Below are 23,634 nucleotides of genomic sequence, written 5' to 3'. Positions count from 1 at the left end.
GTGATAAAACTTTCAGGTCAAGCTACAATAATAATATTTTTTACCAGTACAAGATTTTATTTTTACAACATCTATATCAAGGATATACTAGGCAATACTAGTAATCACACGATTTCCATCAACCTAACGCTGTTTCATAATTAGAATACATCGTATATACATTCACAGTCATTTTCAAATTAGTGCTTCCAAGCCATAACGTTTAATCCAGTTTTAAACAGAGAAAAAACTATTCATGGCGGTATGTCAAAAGATAACAATATCTATTGTAAAATTTGATTATTCCACTTAACACGTAAGGATGTGATATTTCGATTCGTTTGAACAATTAAGATATTACGGGAATGAATGTTACAATAATTTAGGCTTGCCATTGGCAGTGACAGTGGCGTTTATTGTTGAATTCGTTACCACTACTTCAGCAGCCTGCGCCACTGCTACGGACACGGACTTCTCCACAAAATGTTGGTAGAGTGGCTTCATGAACTAAACAAAAGAAAAAAATCATTCTTTCCATCAGTATTGCATTATTTTATGACAACCATAATATGCAACATTGCACAATTATATTATTTCTAAAAATTTCGAGATTTTTTTTGGTTTTTAGCTAGCAGTAATATTTACTTTATGAAACTTAACAAGTCAACATGGAAGAAGTATTAATAGTTATACGAAAAAAATAGATTTTTTGATCAAGCAGTTATGGATGTAATGTTTGGAAAGAGAAAGATGTAATCATAGTGGCAAATAGAGTTCAAAATTTGATTATATATGTAGCCGAATGTCATACCTTTTTGAGATATTTGCTCCTGTTAGCACTCAGCTTATGACAGGAATAAAAAAAGACAATAAAAAATAGTGATATTAATGGTTATGCTTCTATGAAACAGTTCTGGTTAATAAGAAAGAAATGTGCAAAACATAGACGTGTAAGGAACATAGAAGACTTGAAGAAAGAAGCAATTTGGAGTTAAAGATAATTAAAGACTAAAATTATCAAAAAGAAGAAAAGCGTGTGATCAGATGTAGCCATGTCTACGAAGATCGCGATAAGTAAAATGACATATAGGTATTGCAAATACAATTAAGATAATGGACAGGATTAGGTATCTTAATGTATAAGTTAATTTATAACAAAGATGAGCGCATAGCCAGACCTGTTGCAATAAAAAAAATGTTAAATATTAATTGTCATGTGACTATTATACCAACTATATTAATATGCAAAATATACACATGTTATGAAAAGTGCTTGCTTATATGTGACATATAAAAACAGATATAAATTTCATATATGTGATTTTAGTGAACACCTAAATATTTTATGAACATTTTTATACTACTAATTTTAACATCTCTTTCATAACTTATATCTCAGATTACGACAAAGTAAAAACGAGTACATTACACGTTTATAAAACTAATAAGTGAGTAAAAAAATCTCTACCTTTCTTAAATATCGTTTTTCATTAGTACACTGTAAACATATAATCTTTATCAGAAAGGTGTCATATCCATACGATAAAAATTCAAAGCGGGTACACAGAGAAAATAAAGAATCTTAATTTTTAAAAAGATACTTGTACTTACATTTTCCCATATTTTACTGGCTAAGTCATCTATTTGTGTTCCAATTTCTCTGAATTCTCCACTATACCTAAATAATATCCAAACAAAAAATGGTATTAAGAAATTTTGATTGTGGGATAATAAAATATTGTAACAAATGTAATATTTTTACATATAAATGTATACATACGTAACATACCTTATATATGCCCATAAGACAAGCGTGAGAAGGCCAATACCCATAATAAGATTACATACATTCGCTATTGTGTACAGCCCAACAAGACCAAATATTCCGGACAAAATATACATAGTAACAGCAATAGCGAAAAACACTGCTGGCGTTCGTGCTGCTTTAAAAATATTTTTGCTCTCATTGTGCGCTTTAAATTGCGAGAAAGCGTCATCCATGTCCTATATTGTAAAAGGAAAATAATTTATGATAAAATAGATATTCAAGAAAAAAATTATTAAATGTGGATATTTGCCTTAATTAATTTTTCCATATATATTTGACTGAATTCTTCTCCGCCCATCTTTCGTTTATTCTGGAATTGACGAAGAGCTGAGTCCATACAATGTTGATGTTCAGATTCTAAGTGAACGGTCGCTAAAAACGGTTTCGTTCCACCGCACACGTTCTCCATCATCTGAAGGTATAAATCCTTAGCTTCTGCTACAGCGGTTAAGTTGTTAGCTTCTGCTGTGGCCTGTAAATGCAAAACGTAATTACTGCGGTTTAGATGATTACCCGTTCCAGTTGAGCAAAACAAAAGATCGATTGTAAATAAAAACCGCAAATTACAGAAACCGCTAAATTATACGTACCACAAGCATACTTTTCGGTTCGGGAAGTTCATCTCCCTTGTAAAGATTGATATAACTTTTGAAATATTCTAACAGATCCTTCGCTTTCACGACTTGGCCGTTGATCTTTTTGGTCACTAGATTTTCCGGCGCTAGTATCATTGGTATGAGTACTTTTAACTGTTTTTTAAACTCGGTCTGTATCTCGGATAATCTACCGTCGAATTTCGGATTCGTCGCGATCTCTAAACCGGGATGAGGCATGAGGAAACACGATATGTCCGAAAAACAGGACTTAATGTGCTTTCGCAAGCTTTGCAATTCCGCATGCTGCCTGTCGGAAATCTCCAGTCTTTTATCGAGCAATTTCTTTCCACCATTTGCACCGTAATCGGCTTCGTACGGATAAACCCAGTCTCTGACTAAGAACTGTAGTCTCTGGAAAGGTGTACTGTCGGAGCTCTCTAGCGCCAGTCTACCATACTCAGTGAATAGTTGTAGATGCTGAAGATCGTCCTCCTGAATGTTTTGCGACAGGTTGTATATTTGAACGGAGGATAGCATTGTACTCAATGCGAACACTGTCGCGCAATCCCGCACCGTTGACTGACTGTCGAAAGCGCCTTGAGTGTCCATAAGAATCACAGCGATCTCTTCACCATTCGCCAAGGTAGCGGGATAAACCTTCGACCACATCAATATTCCTGTAGTATCCCTCTCGGAACCGCCTCTCCATGAAAAACCACTTAATGGCTCATCTTCGGCGCCCAACCAGGAATCGGTATTATTTTGTAATATGTACTGTTGAAATAACGCATATGATTATATTCATCCAATAATTGATTTTGTGTTGATTGATGAAGAATAAATATGAAATAATACAAATAATACAAATTTGATAAATATTTAATTCTATGTATATGTTCTTTTTTAATTTAGACATCGACAATTAAAGAAACACAATTAAAGAAAGTCAATTATCAAATTTGAATGTCACCTACCTTGTTGTTCATGTAACGAAGAAAAAAATCAAGAAGAAAACTTTTGCCTTTCCTGAAGGCACCAGCAACAGACACCACAACCACACTTCTATCTTTTATGTCGTCATGTAGGAGAATTTCTGACAATGCAGTTTCATCTAATTCGAAGGTATGATCTGGATGGGCAAGTACTACTTGAACAGGCTGCCCACCATCCGCGTCTTGGATCTGTCCGTTTAACGGCGAGAGTCTTTCTATTCGATCAAGCTTTCCTAAATAATCTGCAAAAGAAAATTAAAACTCTATTACAGATAAAGAATGATAATAAAAAATTTAAATAAAAAAGAAATTAAAAAAATTGAAAGAGACAGAGATTCAAGAAAAAATATATTTTACTATTTTATTTTCTTCAATATTAACGGAGTGTCTGAAAAATAAATTTTGTCTTTTTAGTTACAAAATTTAATCACCACCATTGATACTTTGTTGCCCAAAAACCACAAGGAACAAAGATACAGCGAAAAATTTACACATAGTGATGTTTTAACAGTCAAGACAATTAAATTGAAAAATAAAGGACTCTTTATGTAACAATAATCAATAATAATAAAAAAGGGCGAAGTAAGAGTCAAACTATATATAAATAAACATAATGTCAACTTATTTAAACTTTAGAATATAATTACATAATCTATACATCAAAAACTCATATTTAAAAACTACTTCAAAATTAATGCTTAAAAATTAAAAATTAAAAGTAACCAGTTTCGACTCCTAGATTGAGTCCTCTTCAGACTTCGAATCGTCTTATTTGTGGATAGAATTATTGTAGCAAAACATGACACTGTTAGCGAAAAATTGATAATTCGTATGTTAACAATATTTCTGTAAAGTTTAATGTAAAAAGGTATACACAATATTATATGTAAAAGTCAAAATTCTAAGAAACACTTACCACCAACAATAGTCGCGATAAATTTAAAATTAATATAAACTCTGTCCATTAGTTTGAATTTACTAGATGTAGATAACACGTTAGTATACATTAAAATATTTAATATAATATAAAATATAATAGTAATACGTTGCAAATTTGAACAAATAACGATTTGTGTTCATTATATAAAGAGATATAGTAACTATTAAGAAGTATCAGAACAGACTGAGCGAGAAGACAAGTAAACGATATTGAAAGATCATATTTTATTTACAATGGGTATATACGCATTGTGGAGACCTTCGGTGTCAGTTTGTAAATTTAAACTATGGTTTTGCTGTTTAATGTTAAGGATCTCTGGCACTATACGATTTCTGTAGCAAGAGGTTCTTCATCTAGAATTTTATATTATTCCATTGAGAAAATCATGATAATAATTCAACCTAAGCTTAGTAATAACTGATTGGGTAGATGTATTGTATCTAATATGACTACGATGTTCATTAATTCTAGTTTTTAATTGTCTTCCCGTTTGTCCGTCGTAAGAAGCATCGCAATCGTTATATTGAATTTTATATACCACATTATTTTTCTAGATGTATGAGAACGTACATCTTTTTGTAACAACGAGATCAGGATATCGTTTCACAGTCCTAATAAAATGCGAAAATATATCAAAGTACAAAAAGATGTACGTCCTCATACATCTAGAAATAATGTGATATATAAAATTCAATATAACGATTGCGATGCTTCTTACGTCGGACAAACGGGAAGACAATTAAAAACTAGAATTAATGAACATCGTAGTCATATTAGATACAATACATCTACCCAATCAGTTATTACTTATATATAGGTTGAATTATTATCATGATTTTCTCAATGAGATAATATAAAATTCTAGATGAAGAACCTCTTGCTACAGAAATCGTATAGTGCCAGAGATCCTTAACATTAAAAAGCAAAAACATAGTTTTTAAATTTACAAACTGACACCGAAGGTCTCCACAATGCGTATATACCCATTGTAAATAAAATATGATCTTTCAATATCGTTTACTTGTCTTCTCGCTCAGTCTGCTCTGATACTTCTTAATAGTTACTATATCTCTTTATATAATGAACACAAATCGTTATTTGTTCAAATTTGCAACGTATTACTATTATATTTTATATTATATTAAATATTTTAATTTATACTAACGTGTTATCTACATCTAGTAAATTCAAACTAATGGACAGAGTTTATATTAATTTTAAATTTATCGCGACTATTGTTGGTGGTAAGTGTTTCTTAGAATTTTGACTTTTACATATAATATTGTGTATACCTTTTTACATTAACTTTACAGAAATATTGTTAACATACGAATTATCAATTTTTCGCTAACAGTGTCATGTTTTGCTACAATAATTTTATCCACAAATAAGACGATTCGAAGTCTGAAGAGGACTCAATCTAGGAGTCGAAACTGGTTACTTTTAATTTTTTAATTTTTAAGTATTAATTTTTTAGCATTAATTTTGAAGTAGTTAAGTATGAGTTTTTGATGTATAGATTACGTAATTATATTCTTTTTAAGTAAGTTGACATTATGTTTATTTATACATATATATTTTGACTCTTACTTCGCCCTTTTTTAATATTATTGATTTAACAGTCAAATACATAAGTGAACTTTAGGTATAATTTATTGTATGTGGTACGAAAACAAATTTAAGAATAAAACCGCCGCTGGTTATATGTTTATTGTTGACCTATGACATGTATTTCAGGTCAATTGTAAGACTGAGGACTTAAATTATTAATGAGAATAGCAGGCCAATTGATTAAAAAACCAAATGTAAACTGCAGGACGACTATATTTTATTAAATATTTCAATTATAATGAATAAAAAAATTATATACAATTATTCACAATTAATGTCATTTTTTAATTTATAATGTCTAAGATAAAATTTTATCTGAATATGATTTATATAAAAAAATAAAAAAACATGGATTAAAGATGCCAGTACAAAGTGAACATACATAAAGTGTATGCAACTTTCGGCCGATTTTCGAATCGCCTCCGCCTTCCCCCTCACCTCACCGCGCGCAGATCAAATGTCGCTCGAGCATCGTGCGGCATTTAAATTTTTGAGTGTCCTTTTTTGAACATAGCTTAAACTTTTCATTTTTATATGATTTTTTTCGATAAAGATTTATTCACAGAAACATAGCGCTTCCTTCTTATTTTTAATTTTATTATTCTTCTTATTTATCTTATATATTTCTTATTTATTCATTCTTTTCCGGCTTTTGCTTTTTCTTTTTATTATGATTATTTTCAAAATTATTATAACCTACTTTTGTTTCAAATTGTGTATTTTATTTTTACTTCTGATTTTGACAAGAATTAAATATCTCATTACTGTACATTAGTTCGAACTGTTTATTTCAATCTTTTCTGTCATGTAAGTTATGAAAAATTCTATAAATTAGTATTTAACGATTAATTTATAATTACGTTCTTTATACAGTGAATATACCAGTTTAATATGTGTGACAAAATACTTAGCTGTAACTCAGGTCTTTTTTTGAATCAATACGACATGTAAGTGACATAAATTATTTGAGATTCGTTCATTTAAAAGAATTTACCAACTTACGTGTTTTTTTTATAGCAATTTTGCCAAAATGATGTATTTACAATATCCCACAAGATTGGATACAGTCTTTAAAATGCGTATATAATATTAGGTTTTAACATTTTTGTACTGAAGAGGATCCGAAACTAGGATCGAAACGTATACATATCTTGTTTTTTAAATAAATAAAATTGTATTTCACACACCTATATCCTGTGTTGGCTTATATTACGTATTATATTTGATCTAAGATAAAAGTTATCCGCTGCAGACACTTAATTATATTATATGTTATGATGTAGTATTATCGCGTATCTATATGTAATAAAATAAAGATTTTTTAATTTTTTTGCGTGTTATTTTTTTTTAATTCAAGGGCAATAGATTTCTCTTTAAAGTGTTGTTTTCTAATAAACGTAGAAAAAGTTGAGTTTCTCTATGAAAAGAAATGATACGAAGAATACCATTATGATACAAAGGCGGAATGCCAGGCTTTCAAGTAAATTAGATGAAGTGAAACAAGAAATGCTTGTTCTCAAAATTACTACTGTGTAGCATAATAAGCTAACTGCTAGAATAACTGTCGCTCGCGTTATGAGATCAGTAATATTTACGCGGCAAAATATACTGTAGAAAATTAATTACAGGAAACCTCCGTTCTATTTCTTATGTTTTTTGCTAAAAAAAAAAAAAAAACAACAGACTAATATTTACTTTATATTTACCATATATATAGTGTATAATAAAATTGTGTTTTAAAATTTACGCATCGCAATACCTTTATTATTCAATTACTCTTATTATTTTCTTTGCCCATTAAAAAAATGATTTTAAGTTCTTTAGCTTCTTAATGACATAAATTTCTCATTTCTTGCAATGATACTTAATTTTCAGATATTAAAGCCTTAGACTTGTATGAAGGAGTGATTTCATCGTATCGTAACACATAATTTTTATTAGTGATATCAAAAGATATCATGAAAAACTAAAGTTTGATAATCAGCAATAATCAACAGTTGGATAATTAATAAAAGCATGCTATTTATATTTTTTATTTGCTATACTTTTCTAATTATTTTGAAATATGATAAAATTTACATTGATAATGAGCAACAAAAATTCAATGGGTAGTTCCTATTTATCATCATGATAAATGGGAATAATTAATAGAGATATAATTTAAATAAGGTTAATAGAAACTAAAAAGACAAATTAAGAGTCAAACATTAAAAATTTCTTTAATCACATAGTAAAAAGATAAAATAAATTAATATAAATTAACATGAAAAACAAGACTAAATACGAAGATATAAAAAAATATATACATAAATATGAAAAAACAAGAACGAACTTAATACAAAAATAAAAAAAGGCTTAATTAAACTTTACATGTTTCGACTCATGGATTGAGTCTTCTTCAGAAGTAACCAAACGAAAAAACATCGTATATGTGATTAAAGAAATTTTTAATGTTTGACTCTTAATTTGTCTTTTTAGTTTCTATTTATGTTTGAGAATAAGAGTCCTTTACTTACTTATTTATTATTAAATAAGGTTGCATATTTTTTTTAGGTATCTGCAATTTTAACAATATATTGAATAATAATATTGTGTTATATGACAGTCGACGTTTTCAGTGACATCGTATGATATGCTTCGTCATACTAAAGGCAAACACATCACACTCGATTTATGCGCGGTATCTTCAATCTTCGCTTCGTTCACTATACTTGTTTTATATCCGATGACTTTACATTTTTATTAACAGTCTTTGCAATATCCTTAACTGATATGAGAAATTATTGCTTATACAATAATTTCTCATATCAGTTAAGGATATTGCAAAGATTTCAAACAAATTATAAAAATATTAAAAAATGTTAGAAATAGTTACGTATATTAAGTAATTATCATATATTTTCTTGTTATATTGTTTAGAATATTATATAATATATCTTGCGATATAGATTATATTTATGACTTCAAATTCTGTCTTGTAATTATATCTCTTAATAACGATTACATTTATGTTGGAATTGTTGCCAAATTATTTCAGAAGCATCCGGGATATTTATATATTTATTATCAATGATTTCACATTAAAAGATGCACAAATCATATGTGGTATCTACTAATACCTATTCATACTAAATTACAAATATATTTTTTTTAATAAAATCAAGTGCACAGGACACAATTTTATTTATAAATAATGTTGAGATCAAAACCCATACAGTTTTATACAATAAAACAGTGTTTTAACAACAATTACGTATAGCCAATTGTACTCGTGTGAATGTCATTTCTATGATTCCTTTTTTTTCTTCCTACATTTCTACTTGCACGATAGATTTTCATTGTTATTTACGTATAGTCTACACACCGTCTGATGTCCATAAATTTGCCTTACTTCACAATTATACGAATTATTACTGCGTTACAGCTCTAAATGTAAGGTCATGAATTTCCCATCCCGAACAGCCAAAAAAGGAAACGCACAGATTCAATTAACTAAAATGTCAGAAAGGACCGAGGAAAGGACTGAACCAAAAGCAACAGAGGAATAACATTGTTAGAAACGTGTATATAATATTCATTATATTTTACAGATTATTCTAGTTTGATTTAATTTTTTATCATATACGTAGATATCTTTTTCGTACAATTTACTATAAGTTAAAGTATCAGGTTTTAATTTGTGAATACATGAATGAATCAGACTAATAAATATCTAAAAATTTCTCATGTAAACACATTAAAGTAACTTTCTCAATAGAAAAGCAAATGTAAAAATAACATGTCATTATTAAATGTGTTCGATGGAACTATGGTTATTAATGAATCTTAATAACAGACAATGGTATAAAGAAATCAAATTTAATGAGACATTTATATCACATCGATCGTTCATACATAAAGTGAAGCACTTTGCGGTTTTTAGATTTCTCGTGATTTAATAATAAACTTTCACGTTGCATTCTTTCCTTCGAATCCTGAAATACATGCGACCGAGATATTACGAGGACTCACGTGAATTCAAAAGAACAAGACGACTTTTGCCGTGAATGATCTGAAAAAGTTGTAAACTCAAGGTAAACCTCTCGCAAGAACCCCAGAAAGAACTCGTGCAATGCTTAGAAAGCTACTGGTCGAGCGAAGTTCGCGCAGAAATTTGATCCAGCGAGACTATCTGACGAGCCAAGTCGCTTTTGTTAGTTTTCTTTTGTACACAAAGGAAAAGTATTTGCTAGAAAAAAAAGGATTCTTGTATGCACGCAAAAGTCGGCCACCGTTTCGGTTTTTTCACACAGAATCGTTACATTTTTAGACTTTTAGCGACACACGGCGACTGTGATCAGTGATGCGATTTACGAACGAGAAAAGAAAAGTAGAGAAACGAATAAACAGACAAATAATTTTAAGAGAGCAGTCGAAGAAAACACTTATGTCCATTAACACCATTTCTTCTTGTAATAATTATAGACCATTTCAATAACGCCATTTCTTGTAATAATTATAGACACACTTTAATCTTGATTTAACTTACTATTTATCCTTTTCTGATTCTTAGGCCCGATTTCACAACTCACGGTTAACTCTTAACCGAGATTTAACTTATTTCTTATCTCTTTCTAATTTTGAATTGGAAAGTGATGAGAAATACGTTGAACCGTGAGTTGTGAAACTGGGTCTCAGAACGAAAAAGAGACGAAAAGTTAGATGTGTGAACCGAAATTAAAATTAAACTAAATTGATAGAAACATTTAGCCAACTCACCCATATTTTCAGCTGTCTTATGTTGTTGTCGTGGTACACGGTTCACGTTCTCGTCGAGGGTCGTCATCGGGGCCTTCTCGGCTGAAAATAAATTTTTAATACGTTTAGGTCATTGTTATGCTCACTATCATGTTTGTGCTTTACTTAAAATCTATTTTGAACTATTAACCTTTCGTCTACAATCTGAGTCTTTTTTGGCACAGATTTCACTCACAAATTTCTTTAAACTAAAAGAAGTCAAAGTTCGATTCTTTTCTTAAAATATCTTACTAGTAATAAAGTATTATGTAACAGATGTTGAAAAGTAACTTCGAATTTTTTTACATTTTTTGAAAGAATAGCAAAAAAAAAGATGGACAAGAAAGACTCAGATTGCAGACGGAGAGAATAAAAATATAATTGCAGATGGTTAAAAACATAATTAATAAATTAAAGATTAGATAAATCTTGATCACGTAGATTAAAAATCAATAATGATTCATTGATATGTTCTTGCCATTTAATAAATTTGTAAATATAAAGAAAAAATAAACGTATCTATTGCAGTAAATAAATTCAGTTGTTGAGATCAGGGTTTCGCGAATATAATTAACATAAAAGAATAGCAAATTTATTTTATTGAATTTTTTAACGAGAATTTTGTTTGAATTAATTGCACTATTCACATAAAAAATTAATTTAAAAAAAAAAATACTAAAAAAAAAAAGAAAAATCAGGGAACACTATATAATTCAAACAGTTTCATGGATCAGACACCGAGTCAGACGACAAGATAATTGTGTTTTCAAAAAATCATCTGACAAACTAACTCGGTTTCTGCTGTGATTCCACAAATACGCTACGTTGCGTGCCATTCCCGAAATTGGAATTATGAGCTGTCGTCACATTTGCGGTCTGTTGCGTCCTCGTTCTAGGCGGCCTCGCCGGTTCCTTCGGTACATCCGACCTTTCCGACGGCCTTGACCCAGAAGAGTGGTCGTTGTGCCGCTTCCGTCTCGGTATTATGAATTTTCTCTCAGCCATATCACCGGCTTTCACATTCGTCACCGAATCAACACGACGCTCAACAAAATCGAAACGAACGCGAATTAAATATATATCGGGGGGAAAAACACTCGATCGCGATGCGAAGATGCACTGTGCACACACGATACTTAGGTACTAAGTCTGCGAGGAGAGCCAGACTAGAAATATCCCGTTCGCTGATGGTCGGTACTCTTGAGGCCGTGCGTGACGGCGAACCTCGCGAGTTGGCAGCATCCCACGAGTGACGATGCCACACCGACAGAAATTAACTGACACAATCGTAGAAACGTAGTGGGGCATATACACACTTACATAGGCGGCAACAGGATTTTCTTCAAAATTAATGCATATGTATGTGAAGTTTAACTAAGTCTCGCGTCACTTGGAGAATTCTCAAGTTATATGCTCGAAGAATACTTTGTAAACAAATTATACATAATTTACACTTTTGATGAAAATTTATTTTATCAATGATAAAAAGAGTCTCTCAAATTTTACCTACAATCAATTACTGCTTAAGATTCTAACACTTCTTTAATTATTTTAGAAAACTGCATCCTTGATCATGAAGTACTTTTTGTTACTTATACTTACAACATCTCTTATTATTTTTGTACAATTTATCTTTTTTATTACAATAAACGTACAGATCTAATTAAATAATAAATCTTTATAATAACAATTTTGAAGTTTTTCAAGGTACAAATGATGTACTAATGCAATTCTTGGTGAGGCCGATGGAAATATTCTATCCGCATTGTTTTTATGTTGGAAGTGGGGATAGAAGCCAGTATGAAAAATGCATGACGGTATAAGGTACAATATCGACGTCTTTACGTCAAGATTCTGCTTTATGCTGTTGAGTTTTGTTCAATAAACGGATACGAGTGGGTTTAATGGCGATTGGTTGAAGAAAATGAGTGCAATTAATGATAAAGGAGAATACAAAAAATGGCTTTGATCAAACATTCGTCCAAAAGATAACGTTCTATCTTTTGATAATGTTTTATAATTCTAAAATACTTAATGTTCTCGAGCATTGATTATCATGAAACAATTATATAATGTGAAAAAATATTATATAACATGTTAGATTAATTATTTTATGTGGTATAGTATAATTATACAAATTTATAAAAAAGTAAATAAAACAGGTAATGTATGTATATCGTTATATCCTGAAAGAAAATATATAATATAAAAAATACATTTTTATTCTATATTATTAAATAATATTTTGCTGTGAAAAAGATCAGAAGTTTAATCAAATAAATGAAAATAATAAATTTTTTTCTATAAGACAAGAATATAAAGAATATTTTAAAAATTATATATACAAAATTGAAAAGAAAAAAGGACTCCTTTTATACAAAAAATAATAAACATTGAAAAATTATATATTAACGACTACAAAACGAGTAAGTTTAAGAACTTCCATGTGAAGCATAACAATAACTTAATTAAACATTGATAGCGGCAATAAAATTATGATTGAGACTGAATACAAAGAAGCAATTACTGACATTATATTTCTATAATACATTCTTTAGAAAAACATTTTGCTACAATGCTTATGTTATTTCTTACTGTTAATAGAACAGAAACAAGGATCAAGGTTACTATAAATATGGAAAATAATAATCAATAATAAATACATAAAAATTATTAACTAAGGATAATTTTCAGTATCTCAATCGTTTTTAATTGTAACGTTTTATAAACAAAATTATAACAAGAAGTAAAAGGAAATTGCAGTAACAGAAAATAATGCCATAAATCTCTATAAGCTTAATAAAATAATATATTAATAATAATAAAAAAGTTTTTCATTAACATTTTTATATAAATTTTTTAATAATTTAGAGAAAACTACTTAGAATTAAAACAGCATTGATAAACTTTCAGACGAATAATTAAACTTTCAGAAAAATAATTAAAACAATTAAACAAGACTAGAAATCTGTAATTAGTGATGCAACATAAAAATTAAACGCGTCGTGTACGTTGGTTAATATTATTATTTTCTGAGTATCATGCATGCACCTTGGACTTTCTTGACCTTTGGATCGTTTTACGGACAGCTTTTTGCATAGATTCATGACGTATGTGGTTAGTATCTTTGCATGTACTGTAGAAGAAATAACGAGCTTAAGTTTAATTTAGAAACGGACACGAATAATTTCGTACACTTGCATTTGGGTACGCCAACTGGGAAGAAGATCGCGCCATATGTCGCAAATATTGGCACTGCATCCTTGCGAAAACTTTTAAGTGATGCCTCAAATGTTATAAGTAGAAATTATTAAAGAACATAAATAGATCGTGATTTAAATATTCCATTAAAATTATACTCAAATATGTAAATATTATCTTATCCTACAAAAATCTTTTACATACATTATAATATATTACATACGTTATAACACATTACAATAGCAACTTTGAATGTCGTTTATATGTTAAAAAAGATTGAATAAATTAATATTTTCCATCATATTTTGCACTAATTTTAGATTTTTATTTCTAAAAAAAAATTGATAAAAAATATTATTTATTTTATAATACTTAAAGAGAAAATTTTATATTATAATATTTAAAGACAGAGATTGTACGGATATTTAGATAAGTCTATTTCCTGAAAGGATAAGTTTAGTTTTAAGCTGAGGCACGTCAATAAAGTTTTCTCTGTTTTCAAGAATACTTCTCGACATTACGCGTTGCTTTTCTACTCTGAGCGATTGTTAAACCGCGCTGCCGATTTACGAGGTAACGTTGTCGAAGCAAACATAATCAAACTACCAGAGAATTTTACCAATGAGGATTTTAGATCGATACCCGATTTGCACGGGTGGTAAACCTTAAAGTTAACGATCGCAATGAGTGTTACACGTGGAATTACGACGTGCTTACCTAAGATATTTATTTTACGAAGGTATATCCCCCACTAGAGCATTTACACTGTGCGGAAGCAAATGTTTTACGACAAATGAGGGTTTACTGTGAGAAGGAAAAGCCGAATCGGCAAACCAGAGAGAAATAAGAAATCGCCCCCTCCCCCCCCCCCCCTCCCCTCCTCTGCCGCCTATATAAACGAACGAGAGTGAGTTAGGATTATTGTGGCCCCTTCAGACATCTCGGTTATCGTTAATCTCGCACATGATGCTCTATCCGGTACGGGGTTTATTTATATTTCCATCTCCGCATATATGCCAAGCGTAACCGCAACTCCCGAAGTTTATGCAACATCGTATGCAGTTTGGTTATGAGCTCTGCAACAGTCTGAAAGGTTCTACCCGCTCGATTTTGCGAGTTGCAGCCGGCAGGTTCTTAAATCTTCATGACATTACACTGAATGAAATAACATACGAATATCTTTCGATGCAAAATGTAGTTATTCCATCGTATTACGTCACAAATGTTAATTTTTAACGCGAGCAATAAAAATTTAATAACTAAAATTTATTATAAAAGATTTAATCAAAACAATCCGAGATAATATAATTTCTCACCTCCTCTGGTTTGATTGGTTATTTCGATGTAATCTATAAGAAGCGAATCATTTTTTAATGATTTCAAATAAAATCGCGATCGAATGTATCCAGGTTTAATTATGGAAGACTCATTGGTCTATTGTAATACACTTTACACAATGATGATAGGTTTTATTGCAATTTCCAGCTAACTGACTCGCATCATATACGCACAGTGTACCTTGTATAGAAATTCAATATCATTGAACTTCCCTCTTGTAAAGGTCATACTTTACAAAGTTACCGGGATAAGTTGGCACGTGGACGGCTCTCTCACGTCGTGAGATCAAAAAATAAAAAAAACATGCCTCGTCATGTCATATGCAATTGCACTTTACGTTTTTACTGTGAGCCCCGACTAACTCGATTGCATCATCGTTGCGTGGGTTATGAGAAAAAACGGCAGAGAGAAATACGCGCGGCTGTTTCAAGAATGCCATGATCGTGTTTTAGAGAGCCCCGAGATTGCGACGTCGGTTATGCCTACAAACGCGTTACACAAGGTTCACTCTTTTATTTTACGATCTCAATGCCGCGCGTTGCCATTCAGAACTTTAAATACAAAACGTCATCATGCACGAGGGGGACATAAAAATTCTTTATAGACTACACGGACACGCAATCATCCTGTTAAATCCTTAAACTCGACGATCCCTTGCGAAAAGCTCTCTCTTTTTCTCTTACAAGAATCAATATTTTTGTCATGTTATCGCTGCATGCGGAAATACCTATTTTGCTAAAGTATCTAAAAATTTAGATACAAAAAAATATTATTTTATTGCTATAAGAAAAGTGATCACTCAATTAATTTTCTTTCTGTTAAGTTACAGTTATCTTTAAGAAAGAATATTTTCTTGACAATATAATCTTCTATATTTATTATAAATTTACAAAAATCATTACTACATACTTGAAACAAGAATTTTTTTTGAAGAATATTATATAATGATCAAAGAGAAGTGACTTTATATAAAAAGCAAATCAATTTATTTTAATTTAATAATCTTGAATTGATCAAAGTATCAAACTTACTAGAATTCAGAATATATTTTGAATAAATTTCATGTGATAAACTTATGGAAGACTTGTAGAAACTTTTGAAATATTCAAAATAATTACTTTGTCATTATTATTTTCGTACAGTACGTATTTTTTTTTAGTATGCACTCAGATCTGAAAATAATGTTGTTGGATCATCAAAATAATTATGTTCGAAATACAAGTATGATAAACAATGCTGAAAAAGTTTTGACATTCTATCAATCAGCTTGAGAATTCTACATAATTATTTTGCTGGTCTAACAAAATTATTTCTAAATTTTTATCTAGCTTTTTAGGAAAATAGCATATTTCAGCAAAATCGTTCTCTACATATGGATCTCGATTAATGGCGCACTACCGATTGGCTTCCGATTCATCTGACTGAATAATGCAAGTCTAATTAGCGAAGTGCACAAACGCGAGAGTGCTCGATGAATCCGACTCGAGCGGAGATATGCAGGTTACATATTAAGTACGTATACGCGTGCGTATTGATGCGCCGAGAACGAGCATTCGCGTTGGCTCGATCGTCAGACCTCTCATCAGCCAATTGACATCCTTTGTATAACTTTACTTTGTATTACGGCTTGAACAAGGATGCAAATTGACGCGAAATATACCTGCATTATTTTCACGCAAAATGAGATTTTTTCTAGTGCACACAATTGCGTATCGGTTTTTTCTAATTAGGATATCACATCTCATTTAAAAGAGAATGATTGCTAATCAGCAGTGAAAACGTAATGACATACGTGTTACTAGCTGAAGAGTAGTATACAATACCAGTTTCAAGCGGATGCAAGAGAAACTCTAAAGAAGAAATACAAGCTTAGTCATCAGGAAGAAGAAAAAAATCGTTACGATTATACACGATCACGTGTCTGAAAGTCACAAGATAGTATAGAATCGAGTACGTATAGTACGGGGAGTGGAAACTTTTTCCTCGTCCAAGCCTAATAATCGCAGTCCAAGTCTTGCTAGATTTATATAGAGAAAGAAACGCTTCATCGTGGTTACGAGAAGAGAAAGGTGACACGTCCCGCAGGTGGACGGCGAAGTACCGCAGGAATCAACTTCAATTAACCCGGTGAATTGTCTCGGGCTTTGCCGCCGCGCGCTCTCGAGAGTACGATGTAACACCGGACTTCCGCCTAATTTATCGCGGGCGGCTCAGAAATTTATTGTTGAGGCGTTGTTCTCGTCCAGCGACGGACCATCGTAAACTATCGGGAAAGTGGGGCCTGGGCTCGTTTCCATCGGACGTGCATACACAGCGCAAGCAAAGCTATCGATGCTATTCAATAAAACACGCGCCACGTCGGGCTGAATAGGCGTATTCGCCAATATGCGACTCTCATTTCCCATCCTGGAACGGCATGTACACGTGTGTGCGTGCGTGTTATTAGAGCGTTGCAGCTTTGAACGTGCTGACGCGCTTTTCTCATTCAATATATTGTCGCGCGGATTTCATTTAATGCGGAATAATATTACGATTTCCTGCTGTAAGAAAGGCATCGCCAGCGGGATGCTTTACGAGAGAGAGGCGAGAGAGAGAGAGAGAGAGAGAGAGATGCATTGACGCGAAAAAAATGCATTTGCTAATTTCGCAACGAGAGATGGAAACACGTGCACGTGGCTCGTCACCGGATTAAAGCGACACAACGATTTTAAAAAGAGCAACTCTGTTATTAACGTACGAGCCCATGTTCTCGCGTTTCCTCTCGCGCACGTTGTTTGTCGTCCTTTGATACTTTTTAATTCTGAAAATCAAATCAATCGATGTCAGCGGGATACTCTGCAACCTGATTATCAGCGTCGCTCTCTTTCCCATGCTTTTTGCTTTTGTTTTCTATTACTCCAGTAATATATTTTTTCAGTGAAAGAATAAAGCATATTTGAAACATAACACTAATGTCTGTAGCGAAGTGATGTGACTGAATTATCATTTAACTTTACGATACTCTTAGAAAGTTACAATCTCACCTGCAATCACATAATGATCGCAGATTAACTAGAATACGTTGTTATAAGTAGATTAATGTTGATCACTGAGGCAAGCTTTTGTAATTCTAAAATTATTGTCGCGAAAAGAAGCAGAATTATTAATCGCGGTACATTTTTAAAGTTGCGAGTATAAACGTGTAAAATAGATTCAGCAGTAATTAATAACTTTTTTATTTAAAGAAATTGAAAAAACAATACTCAACGTTATGTAGAGTTACTTTTGCAATATCATATATATCTCTATATTATATTTTCCACAAAATCGTCAACTTTTGAGTAAGTATGGATGAAGATGGCTATAATTATCTAGCTATAGTTTTCTTTAAAATTTAGTTCTGGAAAAGAAAAATAAAAAGGATTGCCCACACACACGGATGACCAGAAACATTAACATTCACTATTTTTTTATAGTCTATCTCACAAAAGTATAAATAATGCAAAGTTATTTCTAATTTAACATATTAGTAAAAAACATAACTGTAAAATATAGAAATCTTTATAGAGGTATTCTGAGCGTCCCGGCTAATCAGTGTATCTTTAAACTACCCACCTACTTAAGTTCACAATTATCTACCTAAACAGCAGCATCACATCCAAAATGAAACATAACATACATTTAACATAGTTAAATTTTTTTTAAATATTATAACACGTTTTTGTCTCGGTTCACCAATAGAAGATTAATTTTAATCCAGAAATCTTATTAATAAAAGACAAATGAGAGTGCAGCGTTATTGTTGTAATGCAAGTAATTAAGAAGTAAATTTTCTCAAATTACTAATTTATTCCATCTAAATAATAATATCAGAACGTTTCGACTCACTTTGGAGTCTTCCTCAGCTAATACAAAATTTAATATTCTTCTTTTGTATTTATCATAAGAGTTAGATTTACAGATAAGTCAGATTTACACATTTGAAATCTTTCAACAATACAAAGAAATTGTCTTGAAAACATTAAACATCATTTAATCAGGAGACACGGTAGTATCTCTGGCCATGTTCAAAAATTTAATTCGTATTACTTGCGTTATGACAACAACGCTGCACTCTCAATTGACCTTTATTAATGGGATTTCTGGTTTGAATTTTCGAGAATCCACAAAGAAATTTGAATTATTTAGATTAATTTTAATTTTGATTTAATTCACTGTTTATCTTTTTCTAATTCTTAAGCCTTAAAGATGTTTTTAAGATATCTTTAAAACATCTTACGTCTTCATTTTGAACACGTGTGCTTTTGGATAAAGATTAAAGGTTACAAAGAAATTTATTAGTAAAATTCATTCTTGATAAACTTTAATCGTCAGGTATATATTGTGAAATCAGATCTTAAAGGTTAAAATACACATATATCAATATAGCAAGCAACATATCTAAAAACGAGAAATATATAAAATAACGCATTTTTTTCGCCATGTCTGTTTCCTGATTCCGCTCTGACTTTACATCATGTTCTAATTTTATCAGATTAATTTATCGTCAAGATGTTATTCGCGCTTATACGACAATCGTTGCATGATTAAAAGGCTCGTTATATACAGTTAGAATGAGAGAGAGAGAGAGAGAGGGGGGGGAGGGAGAGAGAGAGAGTGAGTGTGTGTGTGTGTTATTACGTCAGTATTACCTCATCTACGGTGTGTAACAACTTGCGTTAAATTGATATTTTATGCGCGACAAACTTTTTAAGATTGTTGATTGGCTATAGAACCAAAAGACCCGAGAATCTCTGTCTTATAATCAATCAACAGGTTTGAAAAGTTTTATTGTACGATATATGAAATATCTCAGCCTTTTGAGGAGACTATTCTATAATTATGTAAGCATAGTGTTGTTACTGTTCTTTTTACTCTTTGACTATAGCCGTGTTCCATTATTCAGGCCCCTGAAAATCTATAATATACATAACGTAAACTACAGATTTTCAGTACTTGAAGTAAATAACGAAATACAGCCAATGGTTAGTTAATTTTTTATGATTCAAGAATTTACAATCACTGTATCTTCTATTGTAGATCCCGTATTAAACTTGGTGGAAATCTACCGAGTTAACGCATCGTTCCCGGGGCAGCTTTCAACTACGATTGTGTCTTGGGTTAACCGGTTTGATGTATCCCAGACAACACGTCTAAAAGGCGTTTTTCAGGGCATGCATAAACTTGTTTAAAATGAATTTCAATCAGAATTATTTCATTTTCTGTACTCTCTAAATTTTTTGAAGTGAAATTTACTCTAAAAAGTTCAAATTGAGTCACACAGAGAGAAAAAAATAGTTGGAATAACCATAATTTAACTATAATTTACAGTTATTTTTTGGGACAACCATAAATTTATAATTGTTTTGACTATATGAATTACAGAACACTAAATTATGATCACAAAACTATAATATATTTTTTAGTTATTGTTATCATATGTAAGCGAATATTGAAAAAATGGTTATATTCATTGTAATTATGATTGCAATTACTACGTAAAAATGGTAATTCTATTTAGCATCCATATTTCCATTTACTATATTAATATTTGAAATTATCATAATTTATAGTACAACTTTTGTACCGTTTGATATAACTATACATATAAAGTCATTGTTACTAACATTATAGCAATAATAACTATAAAAATGATGCTCCTAACATAATTATTTTACCATACAATTATAGTCACAAATATGATATACTTTTCTCTCAGTGCAGTCTTGAAAAAAGGGGCTCAATTTTCAATCTTTAAAAATAAATTTTTACTCTTCAAGGATTCATTCTACAAAAAGTATTAAAGAGTAGAAAATATAATAGAAATAAGGAATAATTTCAATAATACATATTTTAAATCTATAGAATTTGTAGTCTGTTTTTATTTTAAGACTGTTTTAAAATGCTAATACATATATAATATGTATATCCTTCTGGCTGGTATTCATAATCAATTCTTATATTCAAGATCATCTTAAGTTCAGTCACGAATGTGGTGTCATAAACCAGTCAGAAGATTGCATTATCGTCTCTTAAGATATTATTTAAGATTACTTTTAAAATAAGAACCGACTATGAATACTGGCCTATGGTTGGTTTATGACATCTTAAGACTACACATAAGAGAGTCTCAAATCAACCAGGAATCAACCTATGACGTCTTTTAGACACAATGTCTAAGATATTTCGCGACGAGCTCATGCAATTCTCAACCTTGCTGACTAATCGAAACGCAAGGTCGCGCGAATATACGCAGCATGGAGCTGTTACACTTTTGCCGCAAGCGGGCGGCACCTACGGGAACACACTCTAAGGATCACGCGTCGCAATCCTCATTTATTTTCACAGAATCCTCTATTCCTCTCCTCACTCGTTAGTCGTTACGGCTCCAGCGTGCACGTAAGAACGATATGTGCCTTCTAACAAGCAACACGGTGCGACACAGTGATCATCTCATCCTTGTTTAACATCGGCAAACAACAAGGACGTACTGATACACTGTGATGTCATATGTGTCGCTTGTTGGAAAGCACCCGATATCTATAAGCGCTCGCATCGATGTGGTCTCCTATTACACGAGCGTATTATAACCTCCACGGCCGCATCGATCATGCTCTCGACAATCTTGATAACCCTGCAACCTTGATTTCATCTGTTGACATCATGTCATTAGTTTATACACAATTGGATGGAGGCGCGAAAGCGTGGCTCACACGGTCTCGTCTTTCGCGAAGGAATTCGCGCGACGTCACTTCTTTTCTCTCTCTCTCTCTCTCTCTCTTTCTCTCTCTCTCTCTCACTCTTGTCCTCATTCTCGTTTAGCCTTTCATCATGGCAATTTGTAAATTTACGCGTTCGTGTCGGTCGCTCGTGAACTCAAATAGAAATTCCACGGGCACGAGGAAGTCCAAATGAGACTTGGGAAAGAAAGCGACGTGAGCGAGGTGTCAAGCGACGAAGAAAGCATAGACACATCGAAGCACGGTTACACGCGCACAGCTGGCTCACGTCGGAGACTAGTTGTCGCGGGCTCGCGATTTCGGCAATAACGTGCGAACGACCGACGCCATGCGGCGTCTCGTCGACATTCTCTCGTTCTTGGCGAAAACGACCAAAAAAAACCAGACAAAATACTCACCCACATACGAGCTGCCGTGGTCGCCGTACTGTTTACGTTGTCCAGCATCCGCCATATTGCGCCGCACGTGACGTCACTTCCGCTACTGCGCGCCACGGTTGCCACTCGCAATTTCGCGGCGAACTGCGATGAACTTCACTACTATTCGCCTGTCTGCGCGCGCGCGCTCGTTTGTAATAATAATGTCCGGCGCGTATGATCGACGTTCGAACCTGTCACTCTTGATTTTAATCGATCACTTTTAGCGATTGCTATTGTGAGTATTAGCAATTGGCAATTTTCTGAAAACTCGACGATCGTTTCTGTATTCATGACATCAAAATCGTCACGTCGAATACCTTTAAAATGATTACTGATAGACTGCGTCTTCACCTGATATTATGATTATCACGCTCATTTTTACATTAAAACAGGTCACGTAATTATTAATGCTTTATATGGTTACGGTCAACGCGATGCTGCAAAGGCGTTTCATGATTATGTGTAAAATTATTTCTTCTGATTGGTTAATTAAATGCTTCAAAGCATTTGTAGCGGGACTTTAATCGCAACTTATATTCATCTATTTTGATCACGTCATCTGTTTTGACGCTAAAAATGAATGTCGAGCATTAGCATAGTACCTCAAGATCTCGTTTCATCAATGTAAAATTTAAACTCAGTTCGACTTAGGTCCATTCTACAATGGGCAGTAGCAGTAATGGGGAATAGACGTAGAAATCAACAAATCACAGTCGAATATGAGGAGGATAATTAATTATCATTAGTCGATTTCTACACCTACTCCTTAATCCACTACTGCTACTGCCCATTATAGAACGGGCTTTACTCGTTTTCTAATTCTAATTATAGATAAAAATAAATATTAAGTAAAACCGAAATTAAAGTTTTCATTAATTAGTGGAAATAAGCTTAAAAAATGACTTTTCAAACGAACGAGAGCATAAATTAACCTCTGCATAACATTTTAACGATTTAGGTTAGGTTTATGATTCGATTTTTAACTTTAAAATCTTAAAATTCAGCCAATAAAGCCGCCAGTCCTAATCAAAATCTATATTTCATTGGCTGAATTTTAAGATTTTAGAGTCCGAAGCATAAATCAGGTACTAGTTAATCTCTTATTAAAAATTTAATATCAGCTCTGGTCAATTAATCACTTATTTTAAGTATTAAAAATACTGTTAGCTAAGTTTTGTCTAGATCAAAGGTAACCA

At 32.0% G+C, this 23,634-nt stretch overlaps 1 protein-coding gene across 5 annotated transcripts; it reads right to left on the bottom strand.

The window, feature by feature from the left end:
- Window positions 1-36: 36 nt before the first annotated feature.
- On the bottom strand, window positions 37-22,483 carry atl (atlastin GTPase). Of its 5 annotated transcripts, XM_018545485.1 has the most exons (11): window positions 22,407-22,472; window positions 11,514-11,766; window positions 10,705-10,785; window positions 3,378-3,637; window positions 2,398-3,177; window positions 2,058-2,279; window positions 1,769-1,983; window positions 1,591-1,657; window positions 1,448-1,477; window positions 791-823; window positions 37-486 (listed from the first exon to the last, which is right to left on the bottom strand). In XM_018545485.1, the coding sequence occupies exons 1-11, from the start codon at window positions 22,470-22,472 to the stop codon at window positions 352-354; spliced, it is 2,142 nt and encodes a 713-aa protein (XP_018400987.1). In that variant the 3' UTR covers window positions 37-351. The 5 variants fall into 5 exon arrangements, with proteins under 5 accessions (XP_018400987.1, XP_018400984.1, XP_018400982.1 ...); XM_018545482.1 differs by lacking the exons at window positions 791-823; window positions 11,514-11,766 and having other exon boundaries at window positions 22,418-22,483; XM_018545481.1 differs by lacking the exons at window positions 37-486; window positions 11,514-11,766 and having other exon boundaries at window positions 798-1,157; window positions 22,418-22,483.
- Between the last annotated feature and the right edge of the window lie 1,151 nt (window positions 22,484-23,634).

The sequence above is a fragment of the Cyphomyrmex costatus genome, unplaced genomic scaffold (genome assembly GCF_001594065.2).
Source record: "Cyphomyrmex costatus isolate MS0001 unplaced genomic scaffold, Ccosl1.0 scaffold5, whole genome shotgun sequence".
Lineage (NCBI taxonomy): Eukaryota > Metazoa > Arthropoda > Insecta > Hymenoptera > Formicidae > Cyphomyrmex > Cyphomyrmex costatus.
Note: the sequence above shows the minus strand (reverse complement) of the source record. Positions and strands in the feature narration are given on the sequence as shown.